At 41.2% G+C, this 20277-nt stretch overlaps 1 protein-coding gene across 47 annotated transcripts in view; it reads left to right on the top strand.

Moving 5' to 3' along the window:
• The window catches only part of NEDD4L (NEDD4 like E3 ubiquitin protein ligase), a 342466-nt gene that overhangs the window by 295115 nt on the left and 27074 nt on the right, over window positions 1-20277 (top strand). For 29 of the 47 annotated variants that reach the window (XM_070275775.1, XM_070275748.1, XM_070275752.1 and 26 more), the window contains 6 exons: window positions 758-812; window positions 6229-6287; window positions 13524-13589; window positions 15350-15579; window positions 17083-17204; window positions 19384-19454. In XM_070275775.1, coding sequence (XP_070131876.1) covers window positions 758-812; window positions 6229-6287; window positions 13524-13589; window positions 15350-15579; window positions 17083-17204; window positions 19384-19454 — 603 coding nt within the window. Of the gene's footprint in view, window positions 1-757; window positions 813-914; window positions 969-6228; window positions 6288-13523; window positions 13590-15349; window positions 15580-17082; window positions 17205-19383; window positions 19455-20277 lie in introns of all 47 variants that reach the window. The other 18 variants (XM_023647877.2, XM_070275749.1, XM_070275747.1 and 15 more) reach the window with 1 other exon arrangement.

A 20277-nucleotide genomic window follows, 5' to 3' on the forward strand; every position in this document is an offset into this window, starting at 1 on the left:
TTTTCTAGATCTATTGGATTCCTGAATTTCAGATGGTAAGTAGGCACAGTACAGATAATGAGGGAATACCAGCCTTATCTTGGAAACATTATCCAGATCTCTTAGTTCCTGGCTCTGATAGTGAGAGGTCATAACAGAGAATATCAGTATTAGATTGTTCAACTACCTGATGGCGTGCGTAAAGCACCTATCTCTTAACTTTCTTTTTTGCTGAGGAAGATTAGCCATGAGCTGACATGTGTGCCAATCCTCCTCCGCTTTATATGTGGGTCACCATGACAGCATGGCTCACAGCAGTGTAGGTCCGTGCCTGGGATCCGAACCTGTGAACCCTGGCCACTGAAGCAGAACATGCTGAACTTAACCACTACACCACAGGGGCGGCCCCTCCTAACGTTTTTATATTAACCTTCCTCCCCGCTTTAGTACTCAGTAAATATTTATTTAATTAAATGAGCTAGTCAACCCCAGACTCAGCTGTTCCACAGATGCTGAAGTTTCCCTTTGAAGTTTTTGAAATAGCAGCCCGTTTCCTGTTCCTCAGACAGTGAAAGCATCTGAGACTGTTGAACCTGTGATCAAGTGTGTTGCTAGATGTTGGCAAGAGTTAACTTGAAATGTTTGTAGTTTCTTCTTAATGTAAAAATGTAGCCTAGGAGAGAAGAGTCAGAAGGTGTCCTAGAGTTTAATTTTGCCTTTGATTTTGGAATTGCCAGCTAATGTTTGTATTCTCTCTCTCTTTTCCCTCTGATACTAGCCTGGTTGGGAAGAAAGAATTCACTTGGATGGCCGAACGTTTTACATTGATCATAGTAAGTAGGCACTGTTGTGGACACACTGGTGCTGCAGGTAAAGGGAGGGGAGGGGAATTCAAATATTAGAGTGAAAGCTTTGTCGTTTTACTCTTTATCTAGGCAGCCAGGTGTTATGTGGAGAGAATGATACCAGAGAGTCAGTGCCCTCATACGGTACTGTGCACTCACCCCAAATCTGCTTTAAGTAGCCCATTGAGCTTTCACCCAGTTCCATCTTGTGACCTATTAACTTATTTTTTTAATTACAAAAATCTCTTTTGGTTGATGACCCCTTGACTTTTGTGCTTTTAATAAATACACTCTGGTAATAGAAAATAAGATTAGAAGTGATGACTGAGTCAAAAATCAATGTGCGAGTAGTGCGTGAAGCGGCATGTCAGTTTGGTAAACACGGCCTTCCAAGGTCTTGTGGCAGATGCCCGTTCTGACTTATTTTCTATTCATAGCATGTCTCCTTGCACCCAACACACTAATATATATGTAGCTCTTTTCTTGAAACTGTAGTATATTTGCTCCAGCACCTATGAGTAAATGTGTGGTTTCTCATTTCAACTAAAAGTTAAACTAATAAAGGTTTGCTTTTAGCCAGTGGTTTTTTTTTTTGGTTTTTTTGAGATGATGTGTTCTCCATGGGATCATATTGATGTATCCCTTAAAACTTCTAAAAATGTATATTAAAAAGAAATCGTCAAATAGAGTTAAAGTTCAGCTCATGCGTGCAGCTTGGGTAGTATTTTGATCTTTGTTTTCATTTGGTTCCTGAACAGTAAGTCTACACTCAGGTTCGCCAGCCTCACATCGTTTTAACTAATCAAAAGTGCACTCAGGAGCCAGTTGCCCGGAAGGTTGGCTACGAGGAATCCTCATTCAGAGAGGGCTTGTCACTCTGTATTATGGACCCACCTTCGCTCTTGGTCGTGGGAGCTTGAGGGCTCGTTCAAAAGTAAATTGAGCAGGAAGCCCAGCAGTTCAGAATTAAACCACAAGTAGAAGTCTTAGTAGGGGTGAGCTACCCTTTGGTTTAAATTAGATAGTTCAGGGTTCGTAGGCCTAGTTTTTGTCTTTGACTAGCAAAAATACTGATTTGCCTGCTTTCCAGAATTTTACAGGGAACCTAAAATTGCTGCCATAAATGCTTTAAAATATGTGTATACCCCCACTTTTTTCCTTAATATACTATTTATTTATAATTTTACTGTTAGCATCGTTTGTTAAAATAGGAGGGGGGTCTCACCCCTTTTCCCCATTAAAAACAAAAAAGTTTCTTTTGCAGTTTTCTTATACATTACAATTTCAGTTTTCAAAGATAAGATATGAATAATAATCATTTTGTTAAAACAAGATCTTAACCAGTAATGCAACCTCGGTCTGCTACACACAGAGAACGTTTCCCTGTTTCACACAACATTGTAGCCCTGTTCTGGCCGGTGATCTCATGTTTGGGCCAACCTGAAGAGACCTTTGTGAATGCTCTTAATGTGCCACAAAGACCCCAGAACAAGAAAAACACTATTGCAAAGGGCCATCCTAGTGTACGTTAAAAATAATAAAAATCATAGACTGGTTTTCCAGTGGTGTGCACAGATGTAGTAAAATACATAGCGGACACTTGAAGTCGATTCACGGCGGGTCAGTGGTGAAGGGGTTAGGAAGTTGATGTCCTTGGTCAGAAAGTGGGGAGAACTTGTGGTGAGAAGCAGCGGTGGTGCGTCCCGCCTCGGGCGTGCCCAGCTCCTGTTTGCTGGGCAGTGGGAGAGGGTAGTTACTTGCTAAATGCCTGGGCGGTTCCTTGTTCCTCATCAGTCCACTGTCCCTCCAAGCACTCCTGTCAGCTGTTGCCCATTCCTCTGGCCAGGACAGCATGTGGGAGGCTCCTGTTCGCTCCTGGGAATCAGATGATATGGTGTAGACCACGTGCAGAGCCTGGTGGACCTGAGCTCTAACATGTGCTGTTTGTGATCATTTATGTGGAGATTAATAATTGCCTTTGCTCAACCATCCTGAAAGGTTCTCTTAACCAAATAGAGTGTACATTAGATGACCAAAACCTATGTAAGGAAAAGATCCGTTCAGGAGAACCTCATTAGCTGTCAGTGCAACATTTCTGCCATTTCTCCCTAATTTGTCAAGATTTACTCAATGGAAGGTGATAAAGGCACACATATCAATGAAGCAGAGTTCAATTCATATGCCTTTTCACCAAAATCCAGTCTGTGAAAAGAACCAAACACCTCTAAGAGGCTTTACCGGGCTGACAGGTGCACTCCAAAATGGCTTTAATTATCTGATAACACTTAAGAATTTCCTTACCTTCCGAACAAGCCTCTCCTTCTAAAGAGTTTTCCCACATCTGATGTTCTAGCAAAATGCAGCATCTCGTTTTGCTGCCTGCGGGACAGAAACCAGGTCATCCCTACATAGGCCTTTTCACTATGAAAGCAATCATCTTGTAAGTTATTCAGAGTCACCCGGTCTTCCAGCATCGTGGGGATACGTGACTGCGCACTGAATGACAAAGACAGCAGTGCACGTGTCTTTTAAATAATTATTAGGTTATTTTCTGCTTTATAAATTCTTGAGAAGTTAGACACTTTCAAGATTAAAAACATTCCACCATCTTAAAGATTGAATTTCTGAAGAATTGACTGCCGGATACTGATCTCCTCTTTGGACTCCTCGATTCGTTTCGTTGACGTTGATCGACAGCTCCTCGGGCTCAAGCCTTGTGTAAAAGGTTAAGGGAAGCCCTTGAACTGAACCTCTGCCTCTCTCAGGAATCACGTGACTCTTCTTAGAGACCAGATCTACCCAGCAGCTGAGTACTTGGCCACAGGCATCTTATATCCAAAGCCAGAAGAGAAAATAAAATTCTAGTGAGGCTGTAAAATCCTGTTTTAGTCTTTCCTGCCAACAGATTTACCAAACCTGTTAGTAGCAGCTAAATTGACTTAATTTGTCTTTCTTCTGCTTTGTTCTTGTCCCTTTCTTTGAAATATAGTGTCTCAAAGGCAAAAAGCAAGTTTAGATTCAAAAGTTCTAGGGAAAAAATGGATAATTGGCTACCATACATTCATATATTGACAATAATTAGCTGCAAAATTGATCTTTATTGTAACCACACAGAAATTTGTGTGGTTCTGATAGCTCAGACTTTCAAAGGGACTTTGTTTTCACCATCAGCTTCATTAGGCTCCTATTATATGCTGTGGGAGCTGTGCTAAGTGGTGTAGGGGGCTGCAGAGATGAATAACATACAGTCCCTGCCCTGGGGGGGGGGGGGGGGGGCGGCCTTCTGGTAGGCAGTACCGGGAGGTATCTTTAGTGTTGTGTTAGGGGAATGCACCGGTTGTTACATAGAAGCAGCAGAGGCCAAGACTGCCACTTTCTTGCTAAGTGGTTGGGTGCCAGGGGTGGGAGCAGGCTGTGAGAGGGCCTTGCAGAATGGGTTACTTTTCAGGTGGATCCCAAATGATGAGTAACATTCAGCCAGGCATGGCCAGTGAGGCGCGATCCCAGGATGGTGAAGACTTGTGCAGGTGGATCAAACTGTGCAGATTGTGTCGCATTCAGAGAAATGTGGTGGGGTTGCAAATGGCCAGTGTGCAGAGGAGGCCAGCATGACACACGATCAGGTCAAAGGGAGTCTGCCGGATGTCGGTGCTTGGGTCCTTCTGCAGGCAGGAGGGGCTCCTGAGGGACTTTCCAGAGGGGAGTGACAGTGGTCAAAGTTGTTCTTTAGAAAGATCCTTTTGGCAGAGCTGTAAAGGAAGTTTTGAACAGGAGTGAGTGAGACCGAGGCCAGGGAAACCCAGGCAGTAGTCTGGGGCAAAGACGAGTGCTCCAGACGTAGCCTTATTGGTGAGAGGTGGGGACAGTTTGGTGACCACCAGAGGTGAATGGTGATGGAGGGTGTGGCCAGGTTCCGGATCTGACTCGTGACTGGATTGTGATACTGTCCATTGGGAATAGGATGGATGGACAGTTTGGGGTGTTGGAAGATAGTGGGTTCGTTTTTGGTAGAGTTGGGTTTGAGGTCACTGTGGGAGATCCAGGCGCAGGTGTCAAGGATGGGGCTCGAAGTTCAGATCTGGACTGAAGATTTGGGAATCCTTGTGTGTGGGTAGTAATTAATTTATTTTCTTCTTTGGTACAATTATAGTCCAAGGCAGTTTTTACTAAGTTGTATTCTGTCTCTTTTATTTGGCTTTCTTTTCTCTTGTTCTCCATCACACTAGCAACTTTTACTTTCCAAAGTCTTCTGTTTTCAAGGTAAGGGACCCCAAAAATGCCTTTGCTCTCTCATCAAGGTTCTCTAAAACAGTTGGAACTTTTCATGTAAGTTTTCTGCCAGCATGAATCTAGAATCCTCATGTGCTTTGGTAGCTTTATTTTAAGACTTTACCTCTGCTTTCATGAAAATGATTATAATACCAGACTTGGAAAATTTCCTGGTTATGGTCACTAAAACTGAATTTATTAGTTACTCTTATCAGTCCGCTTTAGAGAGTATGCAGGAAATAAACAGAATCAATGTTCTTAAACAAGTAATTTTCTTTCTTTCTTTCTTTTTTCTTTTTTCTTTTTACCAACTTAGATTTCCTAAAACTCCAGAGAACCCATCCTCCCCCAGTCTGCCCACCCCTTATCTTCCATGAATCCATCCCCCCCACCACACAGACACACACACACAAATCCATAAGGTCTTTTTAATAATGCACAGTCACAACTCCCAAGTGATTCAGGGCAGCTGTTGTGTGTGGTCACCTAAACCACTGAAGTAGTGGTTAGAGGTGGCATCCATCAGTCTTATTGGGATTGACTCATTTGGAGGAAAGAAAACCACTCTTTGCCAACTTGGCCAAAAGGAAAACCTTTCTCTGGAATCTTCCTCTGCTAAATCTGGTTGTTATTTTCTGGACTGCCTTAGCTGCTTTGATTTTTGTATGCCTATGAATGACACATGTAGGATTCTTGAAAGAAGTTTTTCAACTCCGTAAGCAAAGAAAAAAATATTTGAAATGAGAAAAATCATGTGTGGTTAACTTTTGGGGGGGGACTAAGACTTTTTATGCCTCTTGTCAATTAAATGAAAATCAAGATCAACTTATAAACCCTTGAAAGAACGGGTTTATAATTGAAATTTCGGCAGATTGCTTGCCTAAAACAGTGTGAATAGATGGTTTTACTTTAGTGGTGCATTTTCGATTGAGTGTTTTTAACTAAACAGTATGTGGAGGGTTTGCCATATAGAAAATAATTCTAACCCTGAAATACTAAGTTGTTATCTTTGGGGCCAGGGTGGGGGACTGGACAGCTTTTGAAGAATCCAGAAATAATTCTAAAACATTTTTGACAGAGAATAGATTTGAACTAATATCCTGATTTTTTTTTTTTTTTAAACATTTATTTTCAGATAGCAAAATCACTCAGTGGGAAGATCCAAGACTGCAGAACCCAGCTATTACTGGTCCGGTCAGTATTCTCACGTTCTCACTCTTTGGTGTAATATTTTGGTTCCATCTAAACACACATTTCTTGTATATTACTGCTTACCTTGGTGCCGAGGGCCTGGTGTAATTGAGTGCGTTAAGATCACTCCCATCTCCTCCTTACTGAAACTTCCAGGCAAGGGACAGCTGCATTTGCCTTTTCATAGGGTTTCGCTAGAAAATAAAAGAAAATGGTTTGCTAATAGTAGCAAAACTGAAAGTTTTCTTTTCTCCTTTATAAAAGGATGGGTTGAGAGTCTAACAATCAAAATGTCTTCTCGTGCTTTTTATATGATGCAAACTAAGCCCTGTATTTGTAGAATTTTGTCACTTCTTTAGGCCAAGGGTAATAAATGCATGCTAACAAATTTAAACTGCATTCTGAATCTCTTCCTGCTCTAAAAATACATGAAAGTTTGGGTGAGGTTCTAGCTAACTTATGGAGCTAGCAGGTTAAGAATCTTTACCTCTGCTGACCCACTAACTTTCTCATGGTTCCCTCGTCTATGCCAGATGGGAAAAGAATCAGTTCTGCCTTAGATGTAGTGCCCTCTTAAAACATATCCGCACACTGTTCATAAGGAAGAATGAGGATCCTGCTGTCATTCCACAGTAGCGGACAGTTGGTGCAAACCCCTGTGAGGAGTCTGTAGCATGGGGCCACACTCATCGGCGTCTTTTATTGCTGATCATATGAGTGCAAAGGTGGAATTTGGAATTACAGGAAATGTACTGGGATCAGCAGAACACTGCAAATTTAGGACTGTCTCAAAAACTGGAGGAGCAAAAGGAAGTAAAGTTTGTTATATCGAGTGCTGAACTAAGGCCAGTAGATATATTTAAAATACTAATTTCATGGCTTTAACCTGATTCAATTCAAATTACATTGAATTATAAAGGTAAGTGCATGTATTTAAAGATAACACAATGCAAACGCACCTTGATACCTGACATCCCTTTGGTTGGTTGTTGGATTCATTCGGCTCCTTTGGTGCTGTTTAATGCAAAGTGCCCAATAATACTTGGGCTAAAGCAGTCAGCCAGCTACTTTTTATGTAACTTAACAAACAGCTGCCTTACCACCATAGATACCCTTGGATATATTCAGTCACAGTAAGTTGTTAGAATAGTATTTTCTGTTCTACATCATAAGGAACAAATTCAAGAATTTGTTAGAATATTCAAATAGCAGAGGACTTTGGACGTGATCATTCTGAAGTCTTTTCAAATATTTCTGTGACTTATTGATCTTCTGCCTTCACTGAAACACTGTTAGTTCTTATTAATTACTGTTGAAAATGGTTTAGCATCATAAATCCAGGTAGATTTGCCACAAAGATAGATCTCCCTTTTCTATTTATAAAAGAGCCTCGTTTCCACTTTTATCATTAGTAGTGCCATTTCTTTCAGTAAGAGTGTATGTATTTAGGTAATTACCAACTTAGTGTAGACACCTGGCCTTTATTGTCACTCAGTTATAAATGTTTGGTAATTTCCATAATGATTTATTTCTCTCCTTATGACTGACTTAGAATGTACTCTATAGTTTCTAAGAGTGTGGAAGGGTTTTTGCCTATCATTTCTTACTGATTTCTAATTTTATTGCATTTTGGTCAGAGAATATTGTCTGTGGAATATTGATAATGAGATATTTGAAACTTCCTTGGAGGTTTGGCCATTTTTTGTAAATGTTCTTTTTGCCTCTGAAAAGAATGTGTATTCTGTCTTTGTTGGGTATAGAGTTCTTTCTATGTCCATTAGATCAAGCCTGTGGTGTTCGAATTAGCCGTTTCCATCGCTCCTTTTTCCTGCCTGTTCTATCCAACCACCACAGTTGTGTCAGAATCCCCCATGGTGCTTGTGGCTTTGTCAGTGGTTACATTCACTTTCTCTTCATTAATGTTTGCCCACTATATCTTTTTCTATTGCTTAACTAGCTGGGGTTTTTCCTCTCTTCTTGCCCCTTCTATTAGATTGATAGAGTAGTCTTTCCTTTCTTTCTTTTTCTATACTTTCTTGAAAGTTGTATTTTCTCTTTCTGTTCTTTTTTCTTTTCGTGCTCACCTTAAAATTTTTAACCAGCATACTTAACATCAAAACTAATGACTCTGTATTGCCTTCCTGGATGATACAGGATTTTAGGGAACTTGAATGCCATTCTTACCACTCCCACTTTCCATTGTTCAGTGGAATTTTAAAACTACCTTGTCTTTAAACTTTCCAATTAGATGTTAATATTTTGTCTTTTTTTTCCAGCAGTCAATGCTTCTTTAATTTACTTATGTGTAAACAAATGTCTTTGTCCACCATTGGTTCTTGTATCTACTTTTTTCCAAGTTACGTTTTCTTCTTTAGGATAACCTCTAGTTAATGGTTCTCAAAGAGTTGTCTACAGATAAGCAACATCAGAATCATCCAGAAACTTGTTAGAAATGCAAATTTTGGAGTCCCAACCCAGACCTACTGAAAACCGGCAGCTTTAGGGGTGGGCCCAGCACTTTGTGTTTTAACCACCCCTCCCGGGGATTCTGATAGCCCCTCAAGTATGAGCACCTCCGCTCCAGGAGCCGTTTCTGTGAGGGTCTGAGAGTGGTGTCAACTCTCTTAGTCTGAGAGAGGGGGCTTATTTGACCTCTCTGTGAAATGGTAGGTTAGCTGATTATAAAATTCTTGGTTAACAATTATTTTCCTTCAGTACTTTGGAGATATTCTTTTGTGTCTTCTGGCCTCCATAACTGATGATGAGAAGTTTGTCATCAGTCTGTCATTTTTTGGTGGGTAAATATCTTTTCTCTGGTGATTTTGATTTTTCCTCTGTGTCTCTGATGTTCTACCATTTTACTATCATGAATCTACGTGTGGATTTCCTTCTATTTATTCTGCTATGGACTCATGATTCTTCACTCTGGGGACCATGTCTTTCCTCCATTCTGGAAAATTCTTAGCAGTTATTTCTTCACATATTCCAGCTTTCCCATTCTTTCTGATCATCCGTATCAGGGTACTTGATTCACTTTCACATTCTGTCTTACCTCTTGGCTTTCCTATTCCCATCTCTTTCTTTTTACTGTATTGCAGGCTCAGCTCTTCCAGTTAGTTCTTTTTAAGCTTTTTATAATCTACTCTTTCTCAGTGCATTGTGTCTGTTGTTTCAGCAACCATGTTTAATTTCTCAGAGTTTGATTTGGTCTTTTTTAATTTGCTTCGTCTTTTTAGTTATTGTTATTCTGTCCTGTTCTTTCCTTTTATTTTTTTTATTCATACTTGCAGCTCTTTAATCACTTAAAATACCTATTCCATAGCCTGTTTCAGATTGTTCTATCATCTCTGATTCTAGGGGCATTAAATCTCCCACTTGTTATGTCTGTAGATTCTCCTCAATGTAGTTTATTGCCTAGTTCAGTTTGTAATTTGTTTGTATGTGTTCATCTTCATATTTTTTCCCTATGGGTTTTTTTGTTGTTGGTTTTGGTGAGGAAGATTGGCCCTGAGCTAACATCTATAGCCAATCTTCCTCTTTTTGCTTGAAGGAGATTGTTGTTGAGCTAACATCTGTTGCCAGTCTTCCTCTATTTTGTACGTGGGATGCCTCCACAGCATGGCCTGATGAGCAGTGTGTAGGTCTGCACCTGGGATCCAAACCAGCAAATCCTGGGCCGCTAAGGCCGCGTGTGCAAGCTTAACCACAATGCCACCAGGCTGGCCCCTCTATGGGGTTTTTATAAGTCCTGACCTGTATTTACTGTTACCTTCTTACCTTGGTTCATGCACCCCCAGTTATTATAACTACAGACCTCATCATACCCTTCTTGGTGTAGGCCTGGAGTATTTATTACAGGTCTGTTTCTTTATGTTTTTCTCCCATTTACGGTCGTGAACAGAAGGTAAGTAAGCTTCCTTACGACTTTCCTGAACCGATGGGTAGAGTTTCCTTGTCCCCTTTCAGATGTAGGTCTGTAGGTCTCCCTGGGTCATATAGACTGTAGCCTAAGTTCTGTGTTCCCAAGGGAGGAATAAAACCCAAGCCCAGGCACCTGTGTCCACTTCTCTAATTTTGAATCTTTCTGCCTATCTGGTACCTAGAGTTCCTCTCTCTTTTCCCCAAGTTTTAAAAATATCTGCACGTTAGGGAGAACGGGACCCTTTCTGCGGCAGGTCAGCACAGCGTTACTGTCCGTAGTCTGCTCTCTGTGTAACAGACGTCACTACTAAAAGCGTCGATGAAGTGCTCTCCATGCTTGCTGCTCCTGGGAGTCCTCTCTCATGCTTGAGTGACGCTTTGTGCTTTTCTGAGAACTTTATAATCAGCTGCTTTGAAACTCATAGCGATCCCCTCAGGAAGGTAGGGAAGACGTTGTTATTCCCAATTTGTCAGAAGCTCAGAAAGCTAATTATGTTGCCAGAAGTTCCAGCAAATGTCAGAATCAGGCCTGGAGCCCCACGTGTGCTGGCCTCACCTGTGCTCCATGGCAGACGTGTGCCCTCCCCTGCGGGAAGCTCCAGTCTCAGCTGGACAATAATGACAAAACATTTAGAACCAACTTACACAGTAAGTCAGGTTTTCATGTGGTTCAAAAAGAAAAGCATACTTAACACAGAGCAGAAGGGCTTTAATCAAAAGACATGTTAATTTTTTAAATAGGCTTATTTTACAAGTTAAATTGTACGTGAGAAAATAAGATGACAGATTTTCAAGAGAGAATAAATAATTTGTCCTGTCCAGTACAAAAAATATACTACACGCATACTTCTCTGCAGAAGCTGCACTGTATGGCTGTCTTTGTACATTGTTAGAAACTTTTCAGGAGGAGACGTAAAAACCTACCCTTCTTAGTCCATCATAAGAACGACTTCTAGAGAAAAAAAGAGAAATATTGCAGGAGGATAGTGATTTTTCAGCTTTCATGCGTCACTCCCCAGAAGAGGAAGGACCAGAGGTATCTGACCATCTGCTTCCCACCCACACATAGTCAGCGCCTACAAGCTTACAAGTCAGACTAGGGAATCGATGTCTCAGGCTGGGGGTGGCGTTTTGAAATATATTTCTTGGGAAATTTGTCATTGAAGACTATTGAACTTGCCTTCACAATGATGAGTGTTTAAGCCTTTTTTCAACGTTTTTGGAGGGAAACAAAAACAAAAAATAATTGCTGGGAATCACAGGTTTTTGGAAATGGGAGAGGGTTAAAGTTCGTCTAGTTAAATCCTTCCGCATAACCGTGAAGAGATTCCATAGGGAGAAATTAGGTCACAGAGCAAGCTGGCAACAGGGTCTACCCTCGAAGTCAAGTCTTCTAAAGCTGGCATGAGATAATGAAAGGAAATGATTTTTTTCCGGCTTCTCTTCCCTCTGTCACAGTTTATCATAGCTAAGAACATCAGCCAAACTCTTACCTTCTCGAGACTTGGCCCCCACTGTTCCTGTCATCGTTTGTTCCTCCTGTCACTCTGGTTTCTGCTCAGATTTCCTTTCTCGGAGCTGCCTCCCCGACCACTGATGTAACATAGCCTCTCCGGAACTCGCCCTCATCTTTCCTTGTAGCATTACCACGATGTATTCATTTGTTCTTTATTGCCTGTTACTCACAGTAGCTTGCAAGCTCCAGCGGGAACAGGAAAAGAAATCTTCGGTTGATGTACCATTATTTCTCTAGCACCTAAAATGCCTGACACGGAGTAGGTGCTCAAGAAGTGTCTGTTGAATGAATCAGCATATGAACCACCAAAGAATCAAGAAATAGACCAGCTGGAAAATCTCTGTTATGGAAAACACTGTTGGTAGAGCAAAAGGGCCTGAGCATGTCTTTATTGCTTATGTCACAGCTTTGTATCCTTTTTCCCTATTTTGGTGATTGTCTAGATATTGACAAAATTTCTACGTTTTCTGAAATCAGAATTCATACATTATTTCGTCAAACTCAACACTGCCCAAAATAAAAAGACATGTGGTCAAATCTAGTGTTCGGTGGAAAATCAAATAAAGACTGGCTTAAAAAGTAAGAACAGACCGTAGATAGTATGAATTGTCTTTAGAATCTTCTTAAGAGAGAGCAATTTGATGTTGTTGGTGCTCTTGAATTGCAAAGCAGAACACTGACACAATTACTGTTTTCTGTAAGACTGGTTGTTTTTGTTTTGGCGTTGAGTATTATTCCGGTGATTGTCTTAAAACAGTATGAGGGAGAGAAGCTTTTCTTCTTGATTTCTCCTCTTCCTGGTCAGGAAATAAGCATGGGGAAAGTGTAAGGTTTAGAATCTGGAAACACTTTACTAAGGATCAATATATTTTATTAACTTAACCCAAAATGGTATCAGCAGAACTATTGCCCAAATTCACACTATTCCTTAAAAAGCAATGAGTTGTTCTGAGTATGAAGTTGTCACCTTTAAGTCCACGTATATGCAAAAGCCCCTCCTTTCTGTTTCATAAAAAGATTGTAAACCTTTAAAAATGCCTGTTTCAGGGCTGTAGCGCTCGGATGTTCTAAGTTACTTTACAACACAGCAAGTAAAGAGCATTTAAATGAGTCTATTAAAGTGTTACCACTTTACCTGAAGAGATTCCAAAACTTTTGAATAACGATAGCTCCGTTACTGAGCCCACTCCTTTGGTACCTCAGTCTGCTTCGTAGATAAGGCGTTCCAGATTTAAAGAAATCCCTGCCCAAGACCACTAGATGGTAAGGAGTAACCATGTGACTCCCACATGGGAGACTTCCAGTTTGCCGTCTGCCTGAGTTTATATTCCTTGACAAGAGTATCCGTTCACTTGCCTTTCTGCTCATTATTTTTCCTCCCAAAGATTTTTAAAGCATGATTAGTCTTTTCAAAATCATAGTATAGATCATTTTGGGTTGTGTGATAAGTATCATAGCCAATAATCTTATCTAAACTACAGCAAAAAAAGATTACACCCTGACTCGTGTTCAGACAAAAGTCACTTGGAAAGCGTATCTAGTTTATGGAGCATATCCCTAAATGATTGCTTGAGTATCAGTAGAGTTGTTTTCAGGGGTGAAAGCCCTATTCAATGGTAATTAACCTTAATCATTTCTAGAACTTTCCCATGTGCTATGTAGACGTGTAAATTTCAATGATAATATGGAGAATGAGAATTTTAAGATGTATGATTTGTGAAATTCTCTGAATGTTGGCTTAGTAAACATAAAATTTCAAGTATATTGGTTACATTATCTGTATTTATAAATTTATCTTCTAGGCTGTTCCTTACTCCAGAGAATTTAAGCAGAAATATGACTACTTTAGGAAGAAATTAAAGAAACCTGTGAGTAACGTGTCTTCCAAAAATGCTATTTTAGTCGTTTGTAAGTTACCAAAGTTACTTCTGCGGGAACAGATGGTTTGTTCCTTTTATGTGTCTATTCAAATGTTACCTTCCTTTCCCACTGCACTGTGATCCACCTGGATCTTCAATCTGAATTTTCTTTTTAGCAGAAATGGTAAGTGAAGATGACTTAGCATTACATATCAAATCACCTGAAGGGTAATTTCTTATGTAATACATAAAAAGATAGAAACGATTTTTATGGGATATAAACTAATTCAGGACCTAGTAAAAAAAAATCTGGAGAAGCCTATGCAGTTGCTTATGGTTATCATATTTAATGAAACCTAGATACTAGTTGGAAAAATGTTCAAGTTGTTCTCTTTAAATTCAAAAGTATAGTTTTAATTATAATAGTTATAAATATAATTTATAATATTTGGTATACTAAGACCAAGTGTAATTTTCAGATTAAAATTCTCATTGGGAAACCCTGTAAGATTTTTACAAAACTGAGAAACCCAAAAGGTTTTTTACAGGCAGTGTTTTAAAATTACAATGTTATATTTCCTACTGACACATTTTCCTACGTTCTTCAGTGTTATGTGTTCTGTTTTACTTTCTGATTCACCTCTCTGGTGTAGGTTTTACTGGTTTTCTCCTCAGTTTGCGCATTCATTGTCATTGCACTTGTCACCATGTCTTGGCTCCTTCTCATTGGGAAAAAGAATATTGGCCACAACTCAGATCGTCCCAGTTTGCCTGTGCTCCATCGCCGTCTCTCCCACTCCATTCCCTCAATCACCGCCTCATTTTCTGGGTATCTGCTATCATTGGGGTCCTGGGGATCCAAAGATGTGTCAGACATAGTCTCTGCCTTGGGGAGCTCCCATTTAGGGGTTCTGCTCTCTCTCCCAACAGCCTGATTCAAGTAGCTCTTGGCTAACTACTTTTGAAATGACTCAAATTTGAACACACAAAATTCCACAGTGTTTCCTTGTGAGTCACTGTATTTCCCCCAGAAATAGGTGATGGCTTTGTGGATATCAGCCTGTCTCACTCGGAGGCCCTTTCGCTGGGGTATCTTCTGCCTGGAAACTGACTCTGCAAATCCATTTTCATAGCAAGGCTGCCCCGGCCTCATTTTTCCAGGAAGTAGTTATTTACAACTTCAGTCAAGTGCATTTTTATTTTCATGTTTATTAACTGTGGCCTTTGGGATACTTTCCCACAACTTGGTATGGTTGTCAGGGTCCCACTCCCCATAGCAACACAAGTAGCTTGTAGGCATCATGGGTCACATCTGCCAGCTAGAGTCCCTACCAGAGTTGAGAATGCTCCCAACCCGGCCAGGTTGGGAATTATGGATGAGATTTGATTACCTGGTCTCTGAAGTCCTTTTTTTGGACAGAAACAATAATAGAGTTGACCATATTTCAGTTGCCAGTGGGTGGTAAGTGCCCCACAGTTCTTTAGTAAAGGAGGAGAAGATGACTGTCTTCTCCTCAGCAGGGTATCTTCAGCATATGTCACTGGCTCAGTCTGACAGCCGCTGGTGGTGCTCTGTGGGTGTCATCCTGACGTGAGGCTTTCTGTCTGCATGAAGACAAATCCCTGAAGGAGAGAATCTCCATTGCAACCATTTGTCACTGCTTGTTTATTTGAAGATTGCCATCATTTCTACTCTTTGTTGTTATTTATTTTAGTGATTAAGGTGTACATTTACTGTATGATTATGTGCTTTTTTTTCTTTTGTGTAGGCTGATATTCCAAATAGGTTTGAAATGAAACTTCACAGAAATAACATTTTTGAAGAGTCCTATCGGAGAATCATGTCTGTGAAAAGACCAGATGTCCTAAAAGCTAGACTGTGGATTGAATTTGAATCAGAGAAAGGTCTTGACTATGGAGGTGTGGCCAGAGAATGGTTCTTCTTACTGTCCAAAGAGATGTTCAACCCCTACTATGGTCTGTTCGAGTACTCTGCAACGTGAGTAAATGGAGTGCATTCAGAACGTGTTCCCCCACTGAAACAGTTTTATTCTTAATGAATTTAAAGTTAATGAAGGAGTAAGCGTCTCACCCATTGGAGATGAATTATCACTGCTGATTTTAGTCCATACCTCCCACCCGTAAGTCTGGAACAGACTCTGCACTCTGTCAACACCTAAAAATGATTCTTCTCTTGTGTTTTGGGTTCATGTAATTGAAATTGAAAATGTGTTGGTACTTATGGTAAGAAACAAGAGGCAGTTTTCATTGATAACATTATGTTACTTTAGGAGAACTTGTCAATGTTAGAATTCGGAAAGTCGTCATCGTCTTAGGAACAAGAATGGTTTCTGAAATTACACCACCTAGAGGGAAATTATGAGGACTTTGGATCCGTTCTTCAGGATCCGAAGGACCATGCCCTGGTCCTGTAAGGGAAGAAGCAGATTCCGCCTTGCATTAGGATTTCATTATTGCCAAGCCAGGAAACTGAGGCAGATTCCATTGCTTTCTCGGGAGTCAAACATTGGCTACTTACAAGGCCAACCATTCCTCTTCCAGGCTGTGGGGTCTCAAAAGGATCAGGCTGGACCTGCGCCCCCAGTAGAATAGTTGTTGACCTTGCTGAAAGGCACCTGTGCTCTAAGGGGACGTGGGTTCTCACATCTCCTACCTGGTGCTGGTCTCCTGGGGGGTCCGTTGAAAGGCGGCTTCAGGATCCTTCTCGGTTGCTCTAGCCAAGAAAGAATTTCCTGTTTTGTTTTGTCGTCCTCATTACCAAGTCCCATGGGAAAGGCTGCTGGGTAAGATTGATACAACCATTACAGTGGAGGGCAGGGTGGGGAGGCCAGGGCCTTGCCTCTCAGCAACCCCAGAGGAATCTGTCTATGGGGCCCAATTTGAAAACCACTGATTCTCAAGATTTTGAGACCACAGAAGGATGATTCAGTACATGTAAACATTTTGAGGTTCGCGTTGTTGAGAGAGCCATATCCTGCTACCAGTGCTCTTGGGGCCTTTTAGGGCAAAGTAGTGGTCAGACCAAGGGTTGGGCCCATAGGAGAAATTTTAGCCCCCAAACCAAATACCTCTCAAATGCATTAACCCCTCTCCCTCACAGGGGCAACCTGAAGTCCTCATGTCATTGGGAATCCATGCTCCATCCCTCCGTTATGTGGGATTTCTCATCTTCCCAAGATATTTGGCTGAACCATATGAAGCTGACATTTTTGTAGATCAAAAATAGTCAAATATCGAGAATTTCTTACGGTTTAACTTACAAAGAGCCTATGCACCAGCGCTGTTAGACCTCAGTTGTTGGTCACAAAGGGGCCAACTAAACAGTAGGCCACATTGTCTGGCTTACGCCTTTTCCTGTCAGGTACAGTATGTTCGCAAGGGCGCTGTAAAAGTTTGATGACCACTGGCAAAGGAAAACTTAGATTCTTGCATTTCTTATTTAAAAGTCTAATTGGGCTTTTTCTTTCTTCCTCCCCAAAAGGGACAACTACACACTTCAGATCAATCCCAATTCAGGCCTCTGTAATGAAGATCATTTGTCCTATTTCACTTTTATTGGAAGAGTTGCTGGTCTGGCAGTATTTCATGGGAAACTTTTAGATGGTAAGTTATTAAAAAGTCTTGAAGTACTAAAAATAGGGCAGTGTTATTGTGGTTCCTTCTTAGGTGTCTTATCTTTAACATCAAGATTTTAAGCAGACGCTTCACTAGTTCTCTGTAATTCAATAAATGTTTATGTTTTGCCCATAATGGAGGTACTTTTCCCTGGTATCATCTTAATCTGAGCACTAAAGATACAGGCTCTACACACAGTTTAAAATTTTTTTTAAGAAACTTAAGTGTGAAACACAGAGCATTCTGTATTTGTGCATTTTTCTATGTTTTCCAGAATAACCTTTCTTTAGCGAGAACTAGATTTGGTGACAGATGGAAAAGCTAATTGAAAAGTTAATTAAATGGTCTAATCCATCCAGTATCCTGCCATTGTTCCATTTGTCCCCAAATTAGTATTTTTTTTAATGTCAAGAGTTGTAAATAATTTCAAAGCAGTGTTGTAACACAGCTAAGACCTTGACCCTGGGATCACTGCTGAAACAGATGGCACAAAATAATCGCATTATTATTTAGAGCATAGAAGTCATGGAAGAATTTCAAGGTACCTTGGAAGTTAGAAGTCAAACCCCCTTCCTCCCTGTATCTATAGCCTTGTAATAGAGATTTCTCATGGGTTTGGTCATTTCAAAAGTAGTGCCCTTAGAACACTACGGAAACCATCAGGGAGGAAAGAGAATCAGAAATGTTTTTGAAGAATTTGGGGGTGAAACAGATAAGGATGGAAGAGAGTGAGTCAGATTTGAGGCTGACGTGTCAGTTACTGTAGAGAGAGATTTCCAGGGGAATTATGTTAATTGCATTTGTGGAACCTTAGCTAGTCCAATAAATAATTGATGTGCCCTCTGTACTTTTTCCTTTAATGTATTTTTACTGGTAATTGCTAGCTGACTTTGATCCTCTAATTTCAATATTTTATTTTTGGTGGGGGAAGTAAACACTTTTTCTGATCAGAAGGAAACTGCACTCACTCTTTCTTTATGTGTATATAGTGTGAATGTATTTTGATTTGCAACATAGGAGTCATGCTTGGAGTCTTTGGACTCATGGAGTATTTCAGGCTGTTTAAATTCAATTCAACCTCCTTAGAAGGCCAGTTTATTTACCTCCTGCCACATGAGAAGACATTTGTAGTTGCTGTGGGTAAATACAGAGAAGTATAAGATATGACCCTGACCTCAATGAAATTATGTTCCAGTGGGACAAAAAACAGAAGAATCACGATGATGGAGTCCAAGCAGAAGGGAGCACATGAGTACTCGGGAGAAACAGTTGGCTGGAGGGTCGGGGTGTGTTTTACCAGGCTTAGCCGCACCTCCACCTCGAGGGTGGGGCAGGATTTGAGCATTTAGAAACTGGGGTCATTTCAGAAGAGCAAGGACTGGCCAAGCCAAGGCTCCCTGGAGAGAGTAATGGAGAGAAGCAGGAACAAATGGGGGAGTCTAGGAGACTGCTGCAAAGGTGCTATCAGTGCACATCAAGAATTAGCTACCAAATGCCCACAGATGTGTGTGGTCCGCAGTGTCTTCAGTTTCTTAAAAATGTGAATGCTCCTGGAGGCACAGCAGACACACTCTACACATCGGCCCACTTTTATTGGCTCCATCCTTTTCGCCTGCCTAGACACGGGAAGGTATTTGAGCCTGCGGCCTTAGGGCCACACTGGGCCAGTGGGAGTGGCAATACGCTGCAGAGGATTGGGGACTGGTCAGATCCCGGTGGGGGTGAGAGTGGAGGAGGAGAGGGGCTGAGCCTGAGCTTCCAGTGCCCAGTGAGGAGGCACGCGATGAAAACTTGCCTTTGGACTTGCCTGCGGGACACTTTGGTGGTGGAGTCGTCCTCACTGCCATGGCCTCACTCAGGCCTGCATCACCCTCCCTGGAAGATTGCACAGCCTTCTGAGTGGTCTCCCTCCTTTCCATCTTGTCCTTTCCTGTTTTTTCTCCCCATCACTGCCCAAGCAGTGATAATGAAGTGCAGGTGGAATTTTCACTAACCCCTTCCCCCAAACCAGGCCCTCGGCCACTCCGTCCTGGATTATTATCGAAGGTCTTTGATTGTTCTGTCCTGGTCTCTCACACAGTTGAAGGCAGGTTAATCTTTTATTTTATTTCTGATGCACAGAAGTATCAAAAGATTTGAAACTAACCCAGTTTTCACCATATTTTAGGTTTCTTCATTAGACCATTTTACAAAATGATGCTGGGAAAGCAGATAACTCTGAATGACATGGAGTCAGTGGTGAGTAAACGCAGATCACTGCCATGGGCATCTTACAGAAAGGTCGCTGACACCATGCTGTAATCACAGCGATTTTTATGGGTGTCATAATTCAGTATGAACAACAGAGAACATTTAATTGTTCTAGAAGTTAATTGAGCTCTCTGATCTTTTCTAATGAGCAAATCATTGTTCACGTGTCCTAGAATCCTGGTACTTGGGATGGATACACTCAAATCTCAGTGCCCTCTGCGTACCCAGGACTCTTGACCAAGTTAAATCCAAGCTCATCTGGAGACCCCATTGCAGTTCTTGTTTTCCAAACGGCAAATGCTGAGTGTTTAGAGATTGCGTCTGCTGTCCATCTATTTTCTGACCTCAGAAAAAGGCAGGGGCACAGGCCAAAACAGTAGATAAAGGGAGGAGTATTAACATGGGACAGTAAGTGACCACGACAATGTAGGAGAGGACTGAAACAAGTTAGAAAAAGAATGCTGTGGGAGGTTCTCTGAAAAATGATTTGGGTTTTCACGTTGCGTTTAACTTACTCATTTTATCCAGGCTGACCCTTTTAGAGTTGAAAGGATTTTCTGTAAAAAGAAAAATTGATACTCTTTTCATAGTATGCTTTTTGCTTCTGTTTTTCTTTTAATTGACCTACACCCCCACCATTCATCTCCTAGTGTGCGGGTGTTTGCCCAAGTGCCAGCATGCTCGCACCCTGGGGCCAGTGGGAGGCGTCCTTGTCCATTTGGGGTATTTGCAGCTCTGCTTTCACGTTCTGTCACTTGGGTCAGAAAGTGTCTGCATACCCTTGGTGACCGTGTCTCTTGTGCGGTTGGCC

The sequence above is a fragment of the Equus caballus genome, chromosome 8 (genome assembly GCF_041296265.1).
Source record: "Equus caballus isolate H_3958 breed thoroughbred chromosome 8, TB-T2T, whole genome shotgun sequence".
Classification (NCBI taxonomy): Eukaryota; Metazoa; Chordata; class Mammalia; order Perissodactyla; family Equidae; genus Equus; species Equus caballus.